Source organism: Chelonoidis abingdonii, chromosome 4, assembly GCF_003597395.2.
Source record: "Chelonoidis abingdonii isolate Lonesome George chromosome 4, CheloAbing_2.0, whole genome shotgun sequence".
NCBI classification, from domain to species: Eukaryota; Metazoa; Chordata; order Testudines; family Testudinidae; genus Chelonoidis; species Chelonoidis abingdonii.
In genome coordinates, this window is record NC_133772.1 from 28,041,908 (window position 1) to 28,063,637 (window position 21,730).

General features: G+C 43.9%; 1 protein-coding gene across 1 annotated transcript in view; it reads left to right on the plus strand.

Moving 5' to 3' along the window:
• Positions 1 to 21,730, plus strand: part of LZTR1 (leucine zipper like post translational regulator 1) — a 258,107-nt gene that overhangs the window by 18,118 nt on the left and 218,259 nt on the right. Inside the window, exons 2-4 of the mRNA XM_032795074.2 lie at positions 9,810 to 9,866; positions 10,714 to 10,793; positions 14,780 to 14,888. Of these exons, the coding sequence (XP_032650965.1) occupies positions 9,817 to 9,866; positions 10,714 to 10,793; positions 14,780 to 14,888 (239 nt within the window). The 5' untranslated portion in view covers positions 9,810 to 9,816. The remainder of the gene's footprint in view (positions 1 to 9,809; positions 9,867 to 10,713; positions 10,794 to 14,779; positions 14,889 to 21,730) is intronic.

Here is a 21,730-nt window from a genome sequence, read left to right on the forward strand (position 1 = left end):
ACAGGACAAATCTTGCCTAGAATGAAAAAATTCCCATGCAGTTCCACAATGGAAAACTAATTATTTTCCCCCCAGAGGGGGGGAAGGTTTTCCTTAGTGAGTACAGCTCTTATTTGGCATCTTTATTAATGATCTGATAGAGCATAAGTAGCATGTTACTGAAATACACAGTGACTGGAAGGAAATGAGCAAAGAATTAGATTCATCTTGGAAAAATCTATCCAATATGCCCGGGGAATAATAATTCAAAGCATAAAAGAGTCAAGAGAAGAGAGAAACTTGAGAAGCAGTGATGGTGAAAGATCTAGGGGCAATAGTGGACAGGAAATTAGACATGTATTTGCAATGAGATGCTAGAAGACTTGCTTAACTTTGATCTGCATAAGCAAAGTCATCACAGAGCCTGGATGACTGCATTTAATTTTGTGTATCCATTAGCAAAAGAATGTTGACAAATGGGAGGAAATTCAGAAAAAAACTCCAAGGATGATCAGGGGATTGGAGATAGACCATTTGTTTTTGGTTTTTATTTTGTTTCAGATTTCCTGGGAATTTATTGGCGTTTATTACCACCCTCTCCCCACCCCACCCCCCAAAAGGGTGGGGGGGCGTGAAATTTGGCACAAACAATTAACTTCAGTGTTTTCTGGGCGTTAATTTTAGGCGATGGGAGGACAGAAAAAACTCAACAGCTAGAGGATGCCATCCATTTGCATTACATCCTCCACCAGTACTGCTTCTTGTCCTGCTCTGGAAGGTGACGACTGCTTGGTTACTTAGGCTGCACAGGTTACAGAGCTGCCATCTCTCCTTTGGGAACAGGGAGTTTAGTCCGGAGAATTCTAGCACTTGATTTTTTAGAACTTGAGTACTGATGTACACACATACATATGCAAGTGCATGCTCATGTGTTTGTCTTCCACTACTTTGCCTTACTTGAACAGACAGGCTTGTATATACACTTAGGTGTTTATGTTGTTAATAAATTGGTCTAATATAATATACTGAATTTTCTTAATGTAATCAGTATTTTCATGTATTTGGGTGGGCCAAAATTCAGGTTAATAGCAGTAAAAACTGAATAATAGCTTTTGTAAAATATGGGTGTGACATTCTATACCTCGTAGTAGCACCCTGGAATCCCATATCCACCACTGCCATCTGATTATATGTTTTGTACAAAATATGCCTTGTGATGTATCATTTTAAAACTCTTGATCTATTGAACATTGGATTGTATGTACTATCATTATGTGAAGTTATGAAGTATTGCTTTACATGCTAAACAACGAAGTAAAAGAAGCAGTGAAAGGCAAAAAGCCATTCTTTAAAAAGTTAAATCCTACTGAAGAAAATATAAAGGAGCATAAACACTGGCAAATGAAGTGTGAAATTACAATTAGGAAGGCCAGAAAACAATTTGAGGAATAGTTAGCCAAAGACCCAAAAAGTAATAGCAACTTTTTTTTAAGTACATCAGAAGCAGGAAGCCTGCTAAACAACCAGTGGGGCCACTGGAAAGTATAATTCCAAGTATACATATAAAATGATGGGGTCTAAATTAGCTGTTACCACTCAAGAAAGAGATCTTGGAGTCATTGTGGATAGTTCTGTGAAAACATCCACTTGATGTGCAGAGGCAGTCAAAAAAGCGAACAGAATTCTGGGAATAATTAAGAAAGGGATAGATAATAGGACAGAAAATATCATATTGCCTCTATATAAATCCATGATACGCCCACATCTTGAATACTGTATGTAGATGTGGTCACCCCATCTCAAAAAAAGATATATTGGAATTGGAAAAGGTTCAGAAAATGGCAACAAAAATGATTAGGAGTATGGAATGGCTTCTGTATGAGGAGAGATTTAATAAGACTGGGACTTTTCATCTTGGAAAAAAGATGGCTAAGGGGAGATATGATTGACGTCTAAAATCATGACTGGTGTAGAGAAAATAGATGAGGAAGTGTTGTTTACTACTACTCATAACACAAGAACTAGGAGTCATGAAATTAATAGGCAGCATGTTTAAGACAAATAAAAGGAAGTATTTCTTCACACAATGCACAGTCAACCAGAACTCCTTGCCAGAGGATGTTGTGAAGGCCAAGACCATAACAGGGTTAAAAAACAAACAAAAACCTAGATAAATTCATGGACGATAGGTCCATCAATGGCTATTAGCCAAGATGGGAAGGAATGGTGTCCCTAGTCTCTGTTTGACAGAAGCTGGGAATGAGAGACAGGGGATGGATCATTTGATGATTTCCCTGTTCTGTTCCTTCCCCCTAGGATACGCTAGATGGACCTTTGGTCTGACCCAGTAGGGCCAGTCTTAAGTTCTTACGTTACTGAAATATGTTGTGAGGTTGGAAATGCCCACAGCCAGCCTTTCAGGAGGGACAAAGGAGCAGACATCAATGGCCAGATAGGTGTCAATGGCTCATCAAGATGAATCCACTATCCCGGAGGCTTCTCAGAGAAGGCACGTATACAGTGGGGCGGCCTAACTCATGTCACAGCAAGGAGCTTTCTAGCAGATGGAAGAAAGTATAAAAATGTGGCAGTGACATCATCACTTGGTCTCTCTTCCCCCATCTCAACACCTGGAAAATCATCTGGAAGACAGATTTTGAACTAGGGAGATAGGTTCCAGGCTATAAGCTGTCTGTACCGTCTGTTTAAGTTAGAAATAAATTCACAGTCTAAACTCCAAGTTGTTTATATTAAATAAATCTGTTTTATATTTTACTAAAACAATGTATTTTTGGTTGAAATGCTTGGAGTCTCAGCTCAGATTACAAAGGCTGGTGCATTTCCACTTTCCTATGAAGAAGTGACAAACTTATTAATGACTTTGCACTGCCCAAGGGAACCTTGAGCAGTGCAAGATGGTATATTTCTGGGGTGCAAGGCTGGAGAGCTGAGGGGAGTTGGCTGGAGCCTCTCTGTTGATGATTTCTGTGTGTCTTGGAGATCATTGATGTAACTCAGTTGAGTGTGTCCCTGCCTGTGGATGGTGATGTAATTGCAATGCCGGTCAGATGTTTGTAGCTTGACATCAGCATCACAGTGTGAGGGAAAGCCCAGGCTGGTGGGTTTGGAGGGCTCAGCGCTCCCACAGTCCAGGTTGCACCTGGGGGACCTTGTCACTGGATCCCATCACAGTGGGATTTTTTTGATTAAAAACCAGTAAACCCAAAAAACCAAAGGACCTTGTTGGTCAGGAAAGGTTTACAAAACTAAATATGTCTAGCTTGTGTAAGTGCCAACTAATGCAGGGGCTGATAAAATAATATAAATATTTAAAAGATGTTGACACCATGAAGGGAGAGGAATTTTTAGTTTGATGCACAAGGAGATGTAACTAGGAGGAACTATAACTCTGAAGAGTAAAGTAAGAAAGAGAACACTTATGCTGGATATCAGGAAAAATGTCCTAACACTGAAATCTATTTGACTGTGGAGTAATCTCCTGCAAAGAGAAACGAAGGCATCACCATTTCTTGAGCTGGACAGAACTCTAGAATGGGTGCTGTAAGGAAGGCTCCTGCAGGTAAATGGTCTGAATCATTTAACTGTAGGTAGGGTTTCACTTTTAACATACTGTGACATTCTCAGGGTACAGTTTGGACTGATGGACAGCTGTGTGTCCTCAACTCATGGTACTTTTTACACCGCTTTGCTCTGAGAACAACCAGCCCTGGTCTGCTCTCACCCAGCCTTCATCATATAAAGTGCTCCCAGCTATACTGTATGAGTGCTGTAGCCAGCCACTCCTGAATTACACCAGCAGGGCAACAAGAGCAAACTCCCAGTGCCAGACTTTCCCCAAATAATGTGCATCTTGTACTGCCCAGTCCCTTCTGGACAATACAAACTCATAGTAAGTCTTCATTTCATTAATAGAAAATGATATGCACAAATCTTATCTCAAATGGAGTTTCCCAAACACTTCAATCCAAACACACACCGGTTTAGATAACACTGTAGTTGTTAAACTTGTTTTAAAGATAGATTTTTAAGTGATTGCAAGTAATGAGACATAAGTCAGAATTGGTTACAAGGAAATAAAAAGTAAAATGCAACTAATACCTAACTTAACAAGCTAAGGATATATCTACACTATGAAATTAGGTCAATTTTATAGAAGCCGATCTCTAGAAAGCGATTTTATACAGTCTATTGTGTGTGTCCCCACTAAGCACATTAATTCGGCGGAGTACCTCCTCACGGTATTGACTCACGGAGCGGTGCACTGTGGGTACCTATCCCAGAGTCCCTGCAGTTTGTGCTGCCCATTGGAGTTCTGGGTTAAGCTCCCAATGCCTGATGGGGCAAAAATATTGTTGCAGGTGGTTTTGAGTACATGTCATCCGTCTCCCCTTACTTCCTCCCTCTGTCTGCCGTTGCTTTCACAATCATTTTGTGCCTTTTTTTCCTGGGTTACCCATGCAGACGCCATAGCAAGGGAAGCATGGAGCACGCTCAGCTCACCACTGCTTTTGTGAGCATGGTTAACACCTTGCGCATTATCCTGGTCTATGTGCAGAACCTGGCTAGGAGGACGATTGTGCATGAGGACGATAGTGAGGAGGACATGGATGCAGACATTCCTGAAAGCACAGAATGTAGCAAGTGGAGCAGGTTAATACAGTGGAACGGTGATTCTGGGCCTGGCAAACAAGCACAGACTGGTGGGACCGCATAGTGTTGCAGATATGGGATGGTTCCCAGTGGCTGCAAAACTTTTGCATGCGTAAGACCACTTTCCTGGAACTCTGAGTTGCTTTCCCCTGCCCTGAAGTGCAGGAATACCAAGATGAGAGCTGCCCTGACAATTGAAAAGTGAGTGGCAATAGCCCTGTGGAAACTTGCAACGCCTGACTGCTACTGGTCAGTCGGGAATCAATTTGGAATGTGCAAATCTACTGTAGGGGCTGGTATGATCCAAGTAGCCAATGCAATCACTGATCTTCTTCTAACAAGGGTAGTGACTCTGGGAAATGTGCAGGTCATAGTGGATGGCTTTGCTGCAATGTGGTTTCCTAACTGTGGTAGGGATATGCGTTCCATCTATTGCCCCATTTTGTCACTTGATCACCTTGCCAACCAGTATGCAAACCGCAAGGTGTACTTCTCAATGGTGCTGTAAGCACTGGTGGGTCACAAGGGACGTTTCACCAACATCAACATGGAATGGCTGGGAAATATGCATGACCCTTGCATCTTTAGGACTCTGGGCTATTCGAGCAGCTGCAAGAAGGGACTTGCTTCCCAAACCAGAAAATTATCATTGGGGATGTTGAAATGCCAATAGTTCTCCTTGGGAATCCAGCCTATCCCTTGCTCCCATGGCTCATGAAGGCATACACAGGCAGCCCGGACAATGGTAAGGAGCAGTTCAACTATAGGCTGAGTAAGTGCAGAATGGTGGTAGAATGTACTTTTGGATGTTTAAAAGCTCACAGGTGCTGTTTGCTGACAAGGTCTGCTGACCTCAGCACAACCAGTATTCCCATTGTTGTTGCTGCTTGCTCCATAATATCTGTGAGAGTAAGGGGGAGACGTTTATGGTGGGGTGGGAGGTTGAGGCAAATCGTCTGGCAGCTGATTTTGAGCAACCAGACACCAGGGCAATTAGAAGTGCAAAGCTAGGCGCACTGCGCATCAGAGAGGCTTTGAAAACCAGTTTCATGACTGGCCAGGCTATGGTGTGACAGTTGTGTGTGTTTCTCCTTGATGCAAACCTGCCCCCTTTGTTGATTTTAATTCTCTGTAAGCCAACCACCCTCCCCCCCTTTGCCCCCTTTTGGAATCACAGCTGTCGAGAAAGGAATGTCACTATTGTTTTTGGAAACCGTGCATTTTTTTTTTTTTTTTTTTTGTTTTTTTTTTTTTTTTTTTTTTTTTTAAATTAACAGAGATAACTGACAAGGTAGCCTGGATGGGGTGGGAGAGGAGGGAAGGACAAGGCCACGTTGCTTATTGTAGTCACGCTACAAATCAGAACTGTTTGAATGACAGCCTTCTGTTGCTTGGACCATCCTCTGGAGTAGAGTGGCTGGGTGCCCAGAGTCCGTCCCATCCTCCCCCCCCTGTTCTTGGGCATTTGGGTGAGGAGGAGGCCAGGTGGTTATACAGTGCATGCAGTGGCAGTCTGTGCTCTTGTTGCCTTTCCTCCAGCTCCACCAGATGCCTCGTCATGTCCGTTTGCTCCTCCATTAGCCCCTGCATCGCCTCCTGCACTCACTCAATGCTTTCCTGGCCTCTGTCACTGAATGCCTCCATGCATTCACCTGTGCCCTATCAGTGTGGGAACTCAGAAAACATGTCATCACAAGTGCGGTTTTTTTCCACCTTCTAATCTGCAATAACTTGTGGAATGGAGATGATAGGGGGAGCATAGAAACATTTACACCTGTGGAGGGAGGGAGGGATAAAAAGGGAAAGTAGAATTTAAGAAGATACATTTCTGAGATTCACAGTGAATGAAGCAATTCACAGCACAGCACGTGTGCTTTAGGTACAAGGTCGCATTTTGCCTTTTATATTGAGGGCCTGCCGATATGGTAACACATCAGACATGGCTGGGCAACAGAATTTGGTTTCCAGGCAGCCATGGTAAGCCAAAGGGTACTCAGGGTTGGCTGCTTCTGCCTTCATAACATGGGAATGGTTTCAAACTGCAGTGCCCTCCTTTCCCATAGCAAGCAATGCTGGTTGGGTTTGCCATTTAAAGGGAGGGGCTGTGGTTTTCGTGTGGATGTGCTGCACGCCCCTCCCCCACCCCACTGTGTGGCTATTCTCAGGGATAATCCCTTTTAGCCAAGCTTAAATAGCCCAGCATGAATGGGGTCCTTTTACTGTTCCATTACAAAAATTCTCCTATTTCAACCAGGTGACCATGAATGATATCACTCTCCTGAGGTTAACCCAGAAAGATATAGACTGAACGTTGCTTGAATGCAACCAAAGATCAGGACTATTTGCTGCAATGATTCCAGGCTATTTGCTACTGTGGAGGACAAAATAAAGCAGCCCTCCCCAGAAACCTTCTGCAAAGGCTTTCAGAGTACCTCCAGAGAGAGCTTCATGGAGATGTCCCTGGAGAATTCCTGCTCCATCCCCAGACATGTTAACAGACTTTTCCAGTAGTTGTACTGGCTGTGAATGCATCCCAAGTCTTCAGGGCAAATAGGTATATCTCCATATATATATATAGCTCGAGGGGACCCTGAAAGGTCATCAAGTCTAGCCCCCTGCCTTCACTAGCAGGACCAAATACTGATTTTTGCCCCAGCTCTCTAAGTACCCCCTCAAGGATTGAGCTCACAACCCTGGGTTTAGCAGGCTAATGCTCAAACCACTGAGCTACCCCTCCCCCCAAACATTAGCATTAAACATAATTGCTTTTAACCCCTGTAGTGTAGTTACAAATGTGCACTCACCAGAGGTGCCTTCTCTGGCTTCAGGGTCTGGGAACCCACCTTAGGCAGGTATTGGCTGCAGGGTGATGAAAAGGTCCTTTCTGCTGGGGAGAATGAATTCTTTGCTTGCCTGCTGCACATTCTTCTCCTCTTCCTCATCCACAAAATCCTCCTCTCTGTTGCATGAGACTCCCCCCTTGCAGGTGTCCATGGACAGTGGTGGGGTAGTGGTAGAGTCCCCCGCAGAATGCCATTCAACTGATCGTAGAAGCTCTGACCCGGAATGCCTGTTTGCCGCCTCTGTCTTTTGGTAGGCTTGCTTGAGCTCCTTAACATTCACATGGCACTGCTGTGTGTCCCTGTTGTAGCCTCTCTCCGCTATGTCCTGTGCGATTGTGGCATATAGGCATTTCTTCTTTTTGATCGGAGCTTGGCCTGCAGAGACTCTTCTCCCCATACAGCAGTCAGATCCAGTGTCTCCTGTTTGGTCCATGCTGGAGCTCGTTTGCAATTCTGGGACTGCAAGGTCACCTGTGCTGCTGAGTTCGCCCTGCTGACCAAATAGGAAATGAAATTTAAAATTTCCCGGGGCTTTTCTTGTGTCCCTGGTTAGTGCATTGGAGTTCAAAGTGCTGTCCAGAGCACTCTGGGATAGCTCCCAGAGGCCAATACTGTTGAATTGCGTCTGCACTACCCCAAATTAGACCCAGCAAGGTCGATTTTAGCGCTACTCCCCTTGCCGGGGAGGAGTACAGCAGTCGATTTTAAGAGCCCTTTAGGTCTATGGAATGGGCTTGAGTGTGTAGACACATTGCTTATAAAATCAACGTAACACGGTTAAATTCGACCTAACCTCGTAGTGTAGAAAGGGCTAAGTGAACTTAAAGCAAAAACTCTCTCGCCATATGTTCTAGTAGTCTTAATGGCTGAATCTTTCAGCCAGGATCCCTCCCCAGACCAATGATGCCTCTCTCTTCCTTCATGTGGTGTTGATGCTGTGAGTAGAGAAGAAGGGAGAGAAAATCTGAGGAGTTTGCACCTCTCTCTTACAACAGTTCTCATCTTTGAGAATCCTTTCCAGCTGGGGTTCAGGTGACAGTCTGTGGGATGGGAACTTCCAGCTGTTTCTTTGCCAACATATAAATTTCTCGCTCACACCTTTTTCTTGCCAAAGAATGGCTGCTTAGCTAGGTGATAGTCCATCGGATTTTTTAGACACCTAGCTGAGGCATCAGTTTGCCTTTTGTCTCTGAGGAATTGGTTTGTGCCTGATTTTCTGAATTTGGAGCATGTTACAGCAATGTTATACAGTAGAATCTTATAACTTTACATACAGTGTTGCCATGCATATTTTATCAGGACAACAATGATCAGTAAATTGTGACTTTTCAAATGATAGCTTTGTACAAAATCCATTATAATTTTGTAAAAAGGGTGAACATGAGGATACAGACTGTCACATATACATGATTCATTCCTTTCTGTGTAAGAATGATGAGCAGGGCCCTTAGCTGAGGGGAGGGATAGCTCAGTGGTTTGAGCCTGCTTAACCCCAGGGTTGTGAGCTCAATCCTTGAGGGGACCACTTGAGGATCTGGGGCAAAAATTGGTCCTGCTAGTGAAGGCAGGGGGCTGGACTCAATGACCTTTCAAGGTCCCTTCCAATTCTAGGAGATTGATATATCTCCTATTATTAGTTTTTCTATCTTTTATGGGTGTTTGTTATGTTGACAGTTCAGTGCAACTTTGGGCATTCATTGTTTCCTGTGGCAGCACGATGATTCTGCTGCCACATAGCAGAAGAATTCAACCTGTTGGCCTTAGACGGGCCGCTTCCTTACCCTCTGCTGCATGTCTTCGCTGCAGGAGTGAGAGCTCCCCAGGGCCAGATGATGGAAGTCTTGAGAATTTATGTTGACACTAAAACTGATGATAAGGCACACTTTTTCTTTTGGCACATAACTTGCTGTGGAAGTTCCTGCCACAATGCATCCCAGATGCCAAACACTTAGTAGGATATTAGAATTATCTATTTATATGGATATAAGAACATTCACAGATGTATTGGACAGAAGAAATGTTTTTTTCCAAGGGGCTATAAACTCTCCTGAATGATACCACAAGTTAGCTGACGGGGATAAGAGAACTTCCTTATGGGCAGGGTATTCTGTAAGTGCCAGCAATGAGGTTCCTTGCACCTTCCTCGAGAGCATCTGGTATTGGCTAAATGAAGGCATACTGAACTAGCTGGATCCTTGATGTGCTCTGCTCTGGCAATTCCAATTCCTACAAGGTTTTACTGCTGTTGTAGTTTGTCTTTGTTCTACATATGTAGCTAAACATTCATTACATCTTTTCCATCCCTTTCCATTGCAGAAAAACGATGTTGAATGACCTATTGAGATTTGATGTAAAGGATTGCTCTTGGTGCAGGTATGAGAATATTTCTCATGTTTATTACTGATTTAATTCCTGCCATAGAAGTCTTTTGGACTTGACAGCTGTCCAAAATGAGTTAATTTAAGTAAAATCTTTGAGAGCAGGAGATTTTTTGACATTTTTTTGCCTGGCATCAAGGTTATTTTAATTTCCACCTCACTCATGTATTTTGTTGATGGTGGGTGAGATCCTCACCTCTGTTTCAGCCCCTTTACACCAGTTAAACAGTTGGGAGTTGTGTAAAGAGTCTTTGAGAGCTTCAGTTACAGAAGCACTGTGGAAGATGGTTGTAAAGCTGACTTCTTGGAATCCCCTCACAATTTCTGGTGTAGGGGGCATGCCAGGGGCTGTGTCTGTGGTGCTGCTGGGATTTGGGACAGCACTGCTGCCCATAGAGCAGCCCAGGGAGGTGCTGTAGTTTAGACACCCTCTGAAGGCTGTCTTCATTACAGAGAGAACTCATCCAGCTCCCAGAGCTGCCCAGGATTGGGAAGGGTTAAAGCCAATTTTGTCCCACTCCAGCCTGGGCTGTGAGCAGTGTGTTATCTTACCACGTAGCTGTATAATAGTGTTGCAGAATTTATTTCAACATTCATTTGCATGATATATTTTAGAAAAAAATTAAACTTAATAAAACACTTAATTTACCATAAAACCATGGTCAGCATGATTAGAAAGTATAGAATAAATGAAAATGCTCGTTTATTAACACTGAAATAACTACGTTGGTTAATTGCCTTCCCAAAACAAATATCTTCATAGCCAACTTAAATAATTTCTTTGTGTATTTGAAACATACAAAGGAAGCAGCAGTCAACCCTGTCTTTGTGTTATCCCTCAGGGCTTTTACCACAGGGACCCCTCCAGCGCCCCGGTATCACCATTCAGCAGTAGTCTATGGGAGCAGCATGTTTGTGTTTGGTAAGCTATTGACAAACTTAGGCTTTGTGTACTATGAATGATGAATGTTTTGAGAATTTATCAGGCTATTTTTTAAAAGGGGGTGTTAACTTTAGGAGGTGTGTAGGCATGAGTCAAAGATCTCCAGTTCAGTCCCTCCCTGTGGCTGATTTATAGCCAGGACTTCAGGTTTGAGTTTCCTTTCTTTTGTCCCAGAAAAAACTACATACCATCAGAGATGATAAAATGCAGAAAAACTATCTTACTGCAACACCTTCACGAGTTGCTCTGCTGGAAAGAAGATGAAGTATCACAAGAAATGGGAGATGCCAGCATCATCACTCTCTTAAAAACAAGGGTGACGGGAGCGACTGTAACAACTATTGTGGCACTTCCTTTCTTAGCATCATGGGAAAAGGCTTTGCGTGAGTTGTCCTGAAGAGACTTCAGACCCTTGCAGATAGAATCTATCCTGAATCAGAGTGCGGCTTCAGTGCTGAAAGGTCTACTTTTGACATAATCTTCTCACTGAGATAACTACAAGAGAAATGCAGAAAACAAATCCCCTTTACATAGCCTTTAGAAGTGGACTATTTTTGCTTCTAGAAAAGATTGGCTGTCCCCCTAAGCTCTTGAGCATGATTTGGTCCTTCCATAAAAATATGTATGGTACAGTCCAATATGACTGCTCAGTCTCAGAGGGCTTCCAGATTTGTAGCAGGGTCAAGCAAGGCTGTGTACTTGTCTCAACTCTCTTTTGGATCTTCTTCTTACTACTGAAACAAGCTTTTAGTTCCTCAACTGAGGGAATCTACTTGCACACAAGATCTGATGGAAAGCTGTTCAGTCTTCAGAGGGGTAGCTGTGTTAGTCTGTATCCATAAAAACAACGAGGAGTCCGGTGGCACCTTAAAGATTAACAGATTTATTTGGACATAAGCTTTCATGGGTAAAAAAGCTCACTTCTTCAGATGCCTCCATGCATCTGAAGAAGTGGGTTTTTTACCCACAAAAGCTTATGCCCAAATAAATGTGTTAGTCTTTAAGGTGCCACTGGACTCCCTGTTGTTTTTGTTCAATCTTGCAAGACTCAGATCTAAAACCAAGACTCGGAAGGCCTTCATCTAACACCTTCTCTTCATTGACGATGCAGCTGTGACAACCCACGCAGAATCCCATCTCCAAAACCTCATGAACAGTTTTTCCAGTGCCTACCAAGACTTCGGGCTTACCATTAGCTAAAAAAGACGAACATAATGTGCCCAGGAGTTGAAAAAGCATCCTCTTTCAAGATCAACAACTATGAACTTGAAATGGTGAACAAGTTCACATACCTGGGGTCCACTGTCACAGTCAATCTTTCACTTGAAAGAGAACTCAACCTCCACATTAGAAAAGCTGCCACAACAATGTCTGTGACTGAGCAAGAGGGTATGGCAAAACAACAAACTGACAGAAAACACAAAGATCTGTGTGTATTGTGCATGTGTTATCAGCATACTTTTGTATGGGAGCGAGACATGGACCTTATACTGTCATCAGGAAAAGAGGCTCAATAGCTTACCGATGTGTTGCCTTTGTTGGACTTTTGGAATTTCCTGGAGCTGTTGCTGAGCGGAGGTGCTCAAGAGGGCCAGTATACCCAGGACCAAACATTCCTCAAGCAGAGACGCCTCCGCTGGCTTGGGCATGTGTGCCGAATGAATGATGGGCACATCCCAAAGGATATCCTCCATTGTGAACTGGCATCTGGAAAAGGACCCAAAGGATGCCCAAAATTGCATTTCAAGGATGTGTGCAAGCAAGACCTCAAAAGAAATGGATGTGGATAACTGAGAAGATCATTCTCTAGACTGCAGCCTTTGGAAACAAGAGCTTAACAAAGGTCTCTAGAGTTATGAGAGGAAGCAGTTCAGCTTAGAAGAGAAGAAAAGAGCTTGCACAAGCCAGAGCCCAAAGTGTCAAAACACCACCTTTTAAATTTGATGCAGCAGAGATTGTCTCTCTCAAGTGGGTCCCTTCAGTCACAGCCACAGCTGCCATAAAATCAATTGAGTAAATTCTTTACCTCTCGGGTACATATCCATGGTCTCTCGAGGCTGAAGGATGCCTATTACTTGTATAAAATAACAAACAACTACTGAAAACCGCTACTTAAATTGTTATCCTTTAAACAAATAGGAGCTTCTCATTCATAGCCCACGTGTCAGGTGACTTCCTTCCAATGCATTAAAGAGAAGGCTGGACAGCTGAATAATGAAATCACCTACTTGTCGGAGACTTTGGGTTGTCCCTTTTCTTCATCCTGCTTTATCTAGTTTAAGGTTTTACCCATGGTAGGGAATACTTTTTAAACCTGTTCTTAAAGATGGTTTGTGCTAACACCAATGAAATATGTTGTGCCTAATCAGTAATCTATTAGGCCTAATTGTTAATGGCGCCTTAGAATAGTTGGGCCTGATCCACAATGACCAGGCAAACAATGTTTAACTTGTGTTAGCAGAACCAGGGGTTAAAAATGATCCTCTAGTACAGGTAAAACTGTGAAAATGAGCCCTTCTCAAAATTGACTGTGAAGATCCTGTTGCCTTAACTATCCGCCTAATATCACGAGCTCTGTTTTCAGTGTGATTTTAGCTGCACTTAGCAAGGCTCTGCTTGGGCTCCTTCCAATGCTAATTCACTTTTCTAATATGAAAGGAAACACCAGTTCTTTTGATTTGATGAATGATCAAAGTATTGTGACCTTACCTTACCTCAAAAAACTGATTTGCATGGGATAAAGGGTTTGTTGTATTGCTGATGATTCAGTAGGTGAGGTTTTCTTCACTGAGCCTGTGCCATTAGTGTTGTGCCCAGGGGACTGTAGTGTTGGAGGTACAGGCCTTTTCTATAGTAGAGAAACTTGTGGCTGTGTCCTTCCATTATTGGAAAGTGCTCTTTTGCCCACATACAAACTTGCTAAAGGCAACTATTTCTCTGCTAGCCATTGGTTTAAGTTATCCTGATTCCCCATGGGGGATAAGTCCTAATCAGTGTTAATTCAGCTAGTAGATTGCCAGTTTGGACATGTCTGACCACCATGGTAATGCAATTGGTGCAAATAGTCCTCCCATCACTGTCTTGCAGAGTACCAGTCACTACAGATGTGGCCTGTGAGATCTCCTTTCTGCATTCCACTGTTCATGAGTCAAGTTGTCCAGGAGCCTCCTAACCCTTCATGTAGCCCTGTGGAGCTCACTTGCAAGTTATTTTCAGAGACAAACTTTTTTGTTAAGCGATATCACAGTGTGCTACCATCCGTACCTTCATATTTTTGTGGGGTGAGCAGTATGTGCAGAGCTAGCTAGGAACGTCACCAGAAATAGTATAGTAGTGGATGTGTGAGCAACTCTCCACACTAGGTATCAAACACAAGGACCTCTGCCAGCAGAAGGCAAAAGACCCGAGGCAGTGTCTAGATATAAAGGACCATAATAAAATTCCTTGAATTATCAAAAGACCTGTCTGTTCTAGAAGGAATTGGGCAGCATCACAGCCAGGGCCTTCCAGTTGTCATGATACAGTGGCTGACAATGCTAACTCTTCTGGAGAGAGTCTCCAAGATGAAGAGGATAGACAGAATGTTCTGTGGCCTGTGCTATACAGGAGGTCAGACTACATGATCACAATGATCCCTTCTGGACTTATAATGTATGACATGTATTTGGCTGTCTGGGGGCTTGGAGATCACAGTCTAGGATGCTGACACTTCCAGACACGGCTTGTTAGGAAATGCAGCAGTTGAGATCCAAACATCCCTAGAGCTTTACAAAAAAAAGTCTCAAGATTTTTTTTTTAAATGTAAAGATACAGGAGATAACCTTAATACAACTCTATTATTCTATATGATGAACTGTTGAGTGGAGTTATGTCATTTTCAATCAGCTGTTTGCTAATGTTCATAATAATTGAGTATACGTTGTGCCAATTGTGAAACTTTGTCTAATGAAATTGTTGTTATCCAGGTGGCTACACTGGAGATATATATTCCAATTCCAATTTGAAGAATAAAAATGATCTTTTTGAGTATAAGTTTGCAACTGGCCAGTGGACAGAGTGGAAGACTGAAGGAAGGTAAGGGGCTGGGTGTCATGGAAGATGAGCATCAATTAGGAAATAGTTGTAGTGGCAGCAGTAGGCAATGCTATTGCTAAGTTTGCACATCAGGTTCTATTATAGCCTCAAAAACTTTCATCTTTTGGGCTGCAATTTTCAAGCAGGGACTGTGTCCCAGAGTAAATGCTCTTGGAAAGTTTTGCCAAAAATGCCTTAATCTATTTTCAGTTCTATGACAGTGGGGGAAAATACGTTTGTATTTGTTTGGTTTTTGTTTTGTATTTTAAAAAAGAATTGTTGTGTGATCTTTCCAGGAGTCAGTGCAAATTTATTAATTGGTTTACCATTTTATTAAGGGAAAGTGGATATACACCAGCCTTTGTACCCTGAGCAGTTTTGCCGCACACTTCATACAAACCCACTGGTAAAGATAAACAGTCAAGTAAATTTATTGACTACAAAAGATAGATTTTAAGTTATTATAAGTGATCGGCAAAAAGTCAGAGTTAGTTACCAAAATAAAATAAAATTAAATATAAGCACGCAGTCTAAACTCTCAACCCCATTAGACTGGGTAACATCTAGATTAAGCAGTTTTTCTCACCCCACTGGATATTGCAGTTCATAGTATACAGATTTCACCCTCGAAACCTGGGCCAGCCTCCTCTGTTGGAGTCTTCTGTGAGTGTCTTCGTTGTTTGCAGCATAGGTGGAGGCAGGAGAAAGGCGAAGCATGGGCCTCTACATTCTGTTTGGGGAACACAAGTCCAGGCATGTCTGGGGGGCATTGCTGAGCCTCCAGGCAAGGTTGAGAAATTCCCCTGGTGTGGCCTCATGCAGGTGAGTCATTGAATTGTAGCTCCCTTGCTGGACAATGGATGTTGATAGGTTGTTTGACACCCTCCATGGGTGTTGGTTACTTTTCTTGCTGTTGCCTCTGGGAAGCTAATATCTGGCTGATCCCTCAATTTACAGCATGTTTTTGTGACAACCATGCAATACAATTCTCATAACTTCATATGCATGAATGATTGATATACGTATATGGATAGAGAAATGATTTTCAGCAGATCATAACCTTTCCCCTGAGACTTCACATGACCTGCTTTATATGCAATATCCCAATTATATACAGATGAGGAATATGGGGGTTACAGGGCACTCCCCCAAGGTGTAGAATGTCACAGTACGTGCATCATGGGAGGCTAATACCATGTTCCCATAACCACTCGCACAAATGTTTTGGTCCTGTAAACGTGTGCTGTCGGGGTTCGCCCCTCTCTGGGGCGGCTGGGAGCCCGGCCGCCTTACTACCTGGGGCAACAAACGACAGCTCAGGGCTCAGACCCTCAGGCAGGGGCTGAGCAAACAGTTCAGTCTACTAAGCCCAGGCCCTAGGTCAGGGTGGGGCTGCAAACAACAATTCAGGGCTCAGACCCTCAGGCAGGGGCTGAGCAAACAGTTCAGTTTATTAAGCCCAGGCCCTAGGACAGGGCGAGGCACAAACAATAGTTCAGGGGCTCAGAGCCTCAGGCAGGGGCTGAGCAAATAGTTCAGTAAAGTAAGCCCAGGCTCCTGGGCCTGAGCGTCGGGGCGAAGGGGAGACTGCCACCCGTGACTGGGGTGGCAGGGGGTACGCAGGCCCGCCCACTCCTCTGCGTCCCAGCCCGGGGCCCTAACAGCAGCAGGCAGCCTGCTGCTGTGTCAGTGGGGATCCTGGCTGCAACACACTGACATTGGCTCTGGGTGTGCTGCAGCCAGACTAGGGTCAGCTGCCCCTGGGCTACTTCCGACCTCCCCCTCTACCGGTACCTCTTTCTCGGCGGCGTCTTCTGCAGCGTCCCACACTATGGGCTCTTCAGGATACTGAGCGAGGGGTAAACTGGGTAGCTCCTCGGGGTCCCTTTGTACAGGCCAGCCTAGGCGCTCTTCCAGCGCCTGGTCAGTGTCCAGGCTCCGCAGGTATGGCCAGTCCTCGGGTTGGTTGCAGGTGGCAGGAGTCTCCCCAGTGGGAGCTAAGGCACCAGTGTCTGGCCTCTCTGGCAGCCAGGCAGCTTTTGAGCTGTGGGGCTGGGCTTTTATACTTCCTGCCCTGCGCCTTGACCTCTGGGAGGTGGGCACAGGCTCCTGTGGCTCCGCCCACTTTGGCGTCTGTAAGGGCTCGTCCCTCTCTGGGGCAGCTGGGAGCCAGGCCACCTCACTACAGGACCCATGAGGAATTGCAAGCCTAACCCAACAGTCCACTTGGCTCCATGCACTGTGGGATAGTTGTCCACAGTGCAGCGCCCCATGAGTCAATGCAGGCCCCGCTAGTGAGGATGCGCTCCGCCGACACAATGTGCATATTGGGGACACGCAGAACTGACTTGCTTAAATCGGAGGCTCAATGTCGACTTCAATAAAATCAGTCTAATTTTGTAATGTAGACATATTCTTAGCATCTTATTTGCTTTTTTCGACCACTGTTGCACTTTGAGCATATGTCTTTGTGCAAACTCCACAGTGATGCCTGCACAAATTGTTATAGTTAATTCAGAACTTGTAAGGTGTATGAGAAGTTGCATTTTATCCTTCCAATGTGCATTATTTTGCATTTATGGACCCTGAACTTCATTTTCCATCATGTTGCCCATTCACCTAGCTCAGTTAAGTCCCTCTGAATTCCTCTGTCTTCTCAGGACTTGAATAACCGAAAAAACTTTGGAGGACAGGGTCAAAATGATCTGGACAAATTGGAGAAATGGTCTGAGGTAAACCGGATGAAGTTCAATAAAGACAAATGCAAAGTGCTCCACTTAGGAAGGAACAATCAGTTTCACACATACAGAATGGGAAGAGACTGTCTAGGAAGGAGTATGGCAGAAAGAGATCTAGGGGTCATAGTGGACCACAAGCTAAATATGAGTCAACAGTGTGATACTGTTGCAAAAAAAGCAAACGTGATTCTGGGATGCATTAACAGGTGTGTTGTAAACAAGACACGAGAAGTCATTCTTCCGCTCTACTCTGTGCTGGTTAGGCCTCAACTGGAGTATTGTGTCCAGTTCTGGGCACCACATTTCAAGAAAGATGTGGAGAAATTGGAGAGGGTCCAGAGAAGAGCAACAAGAATGATTAAAGGTCTTGAGAACATGACCTATGAAGGAAGGCTGAAAGAATTGGGTTTATTTAGTTTGGAAAAGAGAAGACTGAGAGGGGACATGATAGCAGTTTTCAGGTATCTAAAAGGGTGTCATCAGGAGGAGGCAGAAAACTTGTTCACCTTAGCCTCTAATGATAGAACAAGAAGCAATGGGCTTAAACTGCAGCAAGGGAGATTTAGGTTGGACATTAGGAAAAAGTTCCTAACTGTCAGGGTAGTTAAACACTGGAATAAATTGCGTAGGGAGGTTGTGGAATCTCCATCTCTGGAGATATTTAAGAGTAGGTTAGATAAATGTCTGTCAGGGATGGTCTAGACCGTATTTGGTCCTGCCATGAGGGCAGGGGACTGGACTCGATGACCTCTCGAGGTCCCTTCCAGTCCTAGAGTCTATGAATCTATGAACTTGAATTTGAGTCAGCAAATTTCACTATCTCACCATTCTTTAATTAACATATTTGACAACATTGAGCCTGGTACAGAACCTTGAGGCCATGGTGAAGACTGATCATTTGTTATTGGGGACTTGAAAATCTAGGCCTCAGTATCTATACCTCACTCATCTGTAAAATTTGCCTTATAATCAAAGCCTTGTGTATTCTGCAGCTATGGGATTTGCTGTGGATTTTATCCTTGCTGCAGAGCTGTGCTCCAGAATCTCAACTTTTGTTCTAAAAAATTACATTTCTAGGCCTATTGGTTATGCAGATAACATTGAACACTTAATCAGAATGTAAGCAATGAAATGACGACCATCTTAGTCTACCTGAAACAATAGTTGCCATTTTCATAGATAATAAAGCCTGAAGTGACCACTGTGATCATCTAGTCTGCCCTCCCATATAACATAAATCATAGAATTTCCTTGAAATTAATACCTGGTTGAATCAGAGTAGATCTTTTTGAGAAAAACGTCCAATCCTGAGTTAAAAATTGACAGCGTTGAAGAATCCATCACAGCCCTTTGTAAGTTATTTCCATGGCTAATATACTCTGACTGTTAAAAATTTGACCTTATTTCCAGTCTGAATTTGTCTAGTTTCAACTTCTAGTAATTGGATCTTATACTTTTTTCTGCTAGTTGGAGAGCCCTCTATTATCAAATTTCTGTTAATCTCTGCATAGGTACTTATAAACTGGAATCAAGTCTCCCCTTGATCTTCTCTTTGTTAAACGAAACAGATTGAGCTCCTTGAGTCCATCACTATAAGAGATGTTTTCCAATCCTTTAATCATTCTTGTGGCTCTTCTCTGAACCCTCTGCTGTTTATCAACATCCTTTATGAATTGGGGACACCTAGAATCCTGTGTCCAGTTCTGCAGCAGTTGCATCATTGCCAAAGAGAGATAAAATAATCTTCCCACTCCTCAGTTATCTGTTGTTTGATACATCCAAGACCTTTTGGCCACAGTGTGACATTGGGAGCTCATTTTTAGCTGATTATCCACCACAGTCCCCAAGTCTTTTTCAGGGTCACTTTTTCCTAAGATAGAGTGCAAGTATGGCCTGCATTCTTTGTTCCTAGAGGTATAACTTTACATTTTCCTGTACTGAAATGCATTTTGTTGTGCCCACTTTACCAAGTGATCTAGGTTGCTCTGAATCAGTGACTTGCCTTCTTCATTTATCATTCCCCCCATCTTAGTGATCTGCCAAGTTTCAGTGATGATTTTATTTATCCTTCCAGGTCCTTAATAAATATGTTAAATAGAGTAGGGCCATGAACCAATTCCTGTGGGACCCCACTAGAAACACCCACCCAATGATGATCTCTGTTTACTATTACATTGTAATTATAATGTGGGATTGTGGCTACACTTAAATTGTAATGTGGAGGTTGGCTAAATGTAAAACTCTGAACAGTAGGAAATAGAGTTGAAGTAATGCTGTGGGAGGCATTGTCTTAATTCTGCATATCCTGGTTTGGAAATGTTCAGTTTAGCCCATCTCCAGATTCTGGAAAGGCACAAGGCAGCACTAGGTAGCCTTACGTCTACATTAAAGATGTTTTTTGGCTGTGAATTTCCCTTCTTTTTGAGAAATCTGTGGAAGTGAGGGAGGCATAGTTGATAGGAACACATGGGAGGGGAACCTCATGAGGTCTTTCTATGCACATCTCACCATTAATGAGCTACCATGCCCCTAGTAATGCTGTAAAGGCCGTGATCAGGAGGGAAGCTTGTAGCTAATGGGTTGTGAAGAGTGTATTTAGCAGCTGGAGACGGCAAGGGGAGAGGAGGTGTAGAATCCCTAGCCCATATCAGGGACTATTGTGGGGAAAACAACTCTGCACACCCACCTGTACATAGGAGGCTTGCATAAGATAGAAATGGCTCATGTCCATATCAGTGATGCGTCTCCTTTCCGGGTCTCAGTGCTGTTGGACAGAGCTTGCCCGTTTTAAAGGCTCTCCAGTCTCAGCATTGTGTTTCTGTGGCATACATTGTTCCCATCCTCAATTCCAGACCCAGTCCATCAAGCTTAGTGCTGCCTGCCAGGAGTTCAGTGAGTCTTTCCTGGCTCAGAACCACTTCATCCTGACTGAGACTCTTGCGCTGGCCAACCTGGTGTTATTTTCAGTATGGCAGCTAGTTCCTCCCACTTCCACCTGGCCCATACCACCATACCAGATTTCACATCCCAGATGGAGTAAGTACTACCAAAACTGTCTCAGAGCAAGATCCAGGGAGGTGGGTAGATGGCATCAGGCTTGTGGGGAGCTGAACATCTCTAAACTTCACACACCACTCACACTTCCAAAAGGAGCTTCATTGTGCCCCAGATACTGAGGGAAAGGCTGGTTGAAAGCCCTAAGGTGCGCAGCACATATCTCCCAAGGAGTGGATTGGAACTCAAACTGCATGTGTTTTAGGGGAGTGCTTGTTCTCCTAATTCACCTTACCCAGGGTTTGTCTACATTGGCAAGTTTCTGCGTAGTAAAGCAGCTTTTTGCGTTCAAACTGCAGACGTGTACACACTGCCAAGCTACTTTTTGCGCAGAAACTCCTCAGTTGCAGTGTTGCAAAAAAAAAAAAACAACTCAATGAGAGTCGTAAGGCTATTTGAGCAGAGGCTCCAGTGCTCTATTGCCAGTGTTTCTTGATTGCTTTCTGCCCTGTAATTGGCCTCTGGAAGTGTCCCATAATGCCTCAAATGATTGCTCTGCTCATTGGTTTGAACTTGGCTGCCCTCCCCTTTCAAAGCACTGTTTCTGATAGCCATTGCATGCTGTGCTGATCTGCTTCGGGACACAAAGCAAACCATTAATGTGGAATGCTTGTGCTGCTGAACACAGAGGTGTGTGTGTGTGTAAGAGAGAGAGAGAGAGTGCTGTGCAGAGAGCCCAGGAAGGGAGGCGGGGGCTGACATCGGGTATTCCTCTCCCCCTTCCTCAGGACTGGTTGCTTCCTGCTGCTGTCTGAACTTAGAAGACAGCATGCTGATACACTCTCTGACCTCAGACCACAATCTCTCTCCCCCCTCCATACACACACACACACTCCCTGTCATCCTCCTACCCCCTTCAGTTGACTAGCAGCTGACAAAGAAGTAGGATGCCCATGGAAGAATGGAATTGGGAAACGTGTATCATATGATGCTGTGCTTGCCCCATGAGACATTGCAAACTCTTCCCAAAGCACCATGTCATAAACAGATAGCTAAGGGTTAATGTTTCTTTTACCTGTAAAGGGTTAACAAAGGGAACCAAACACCTGA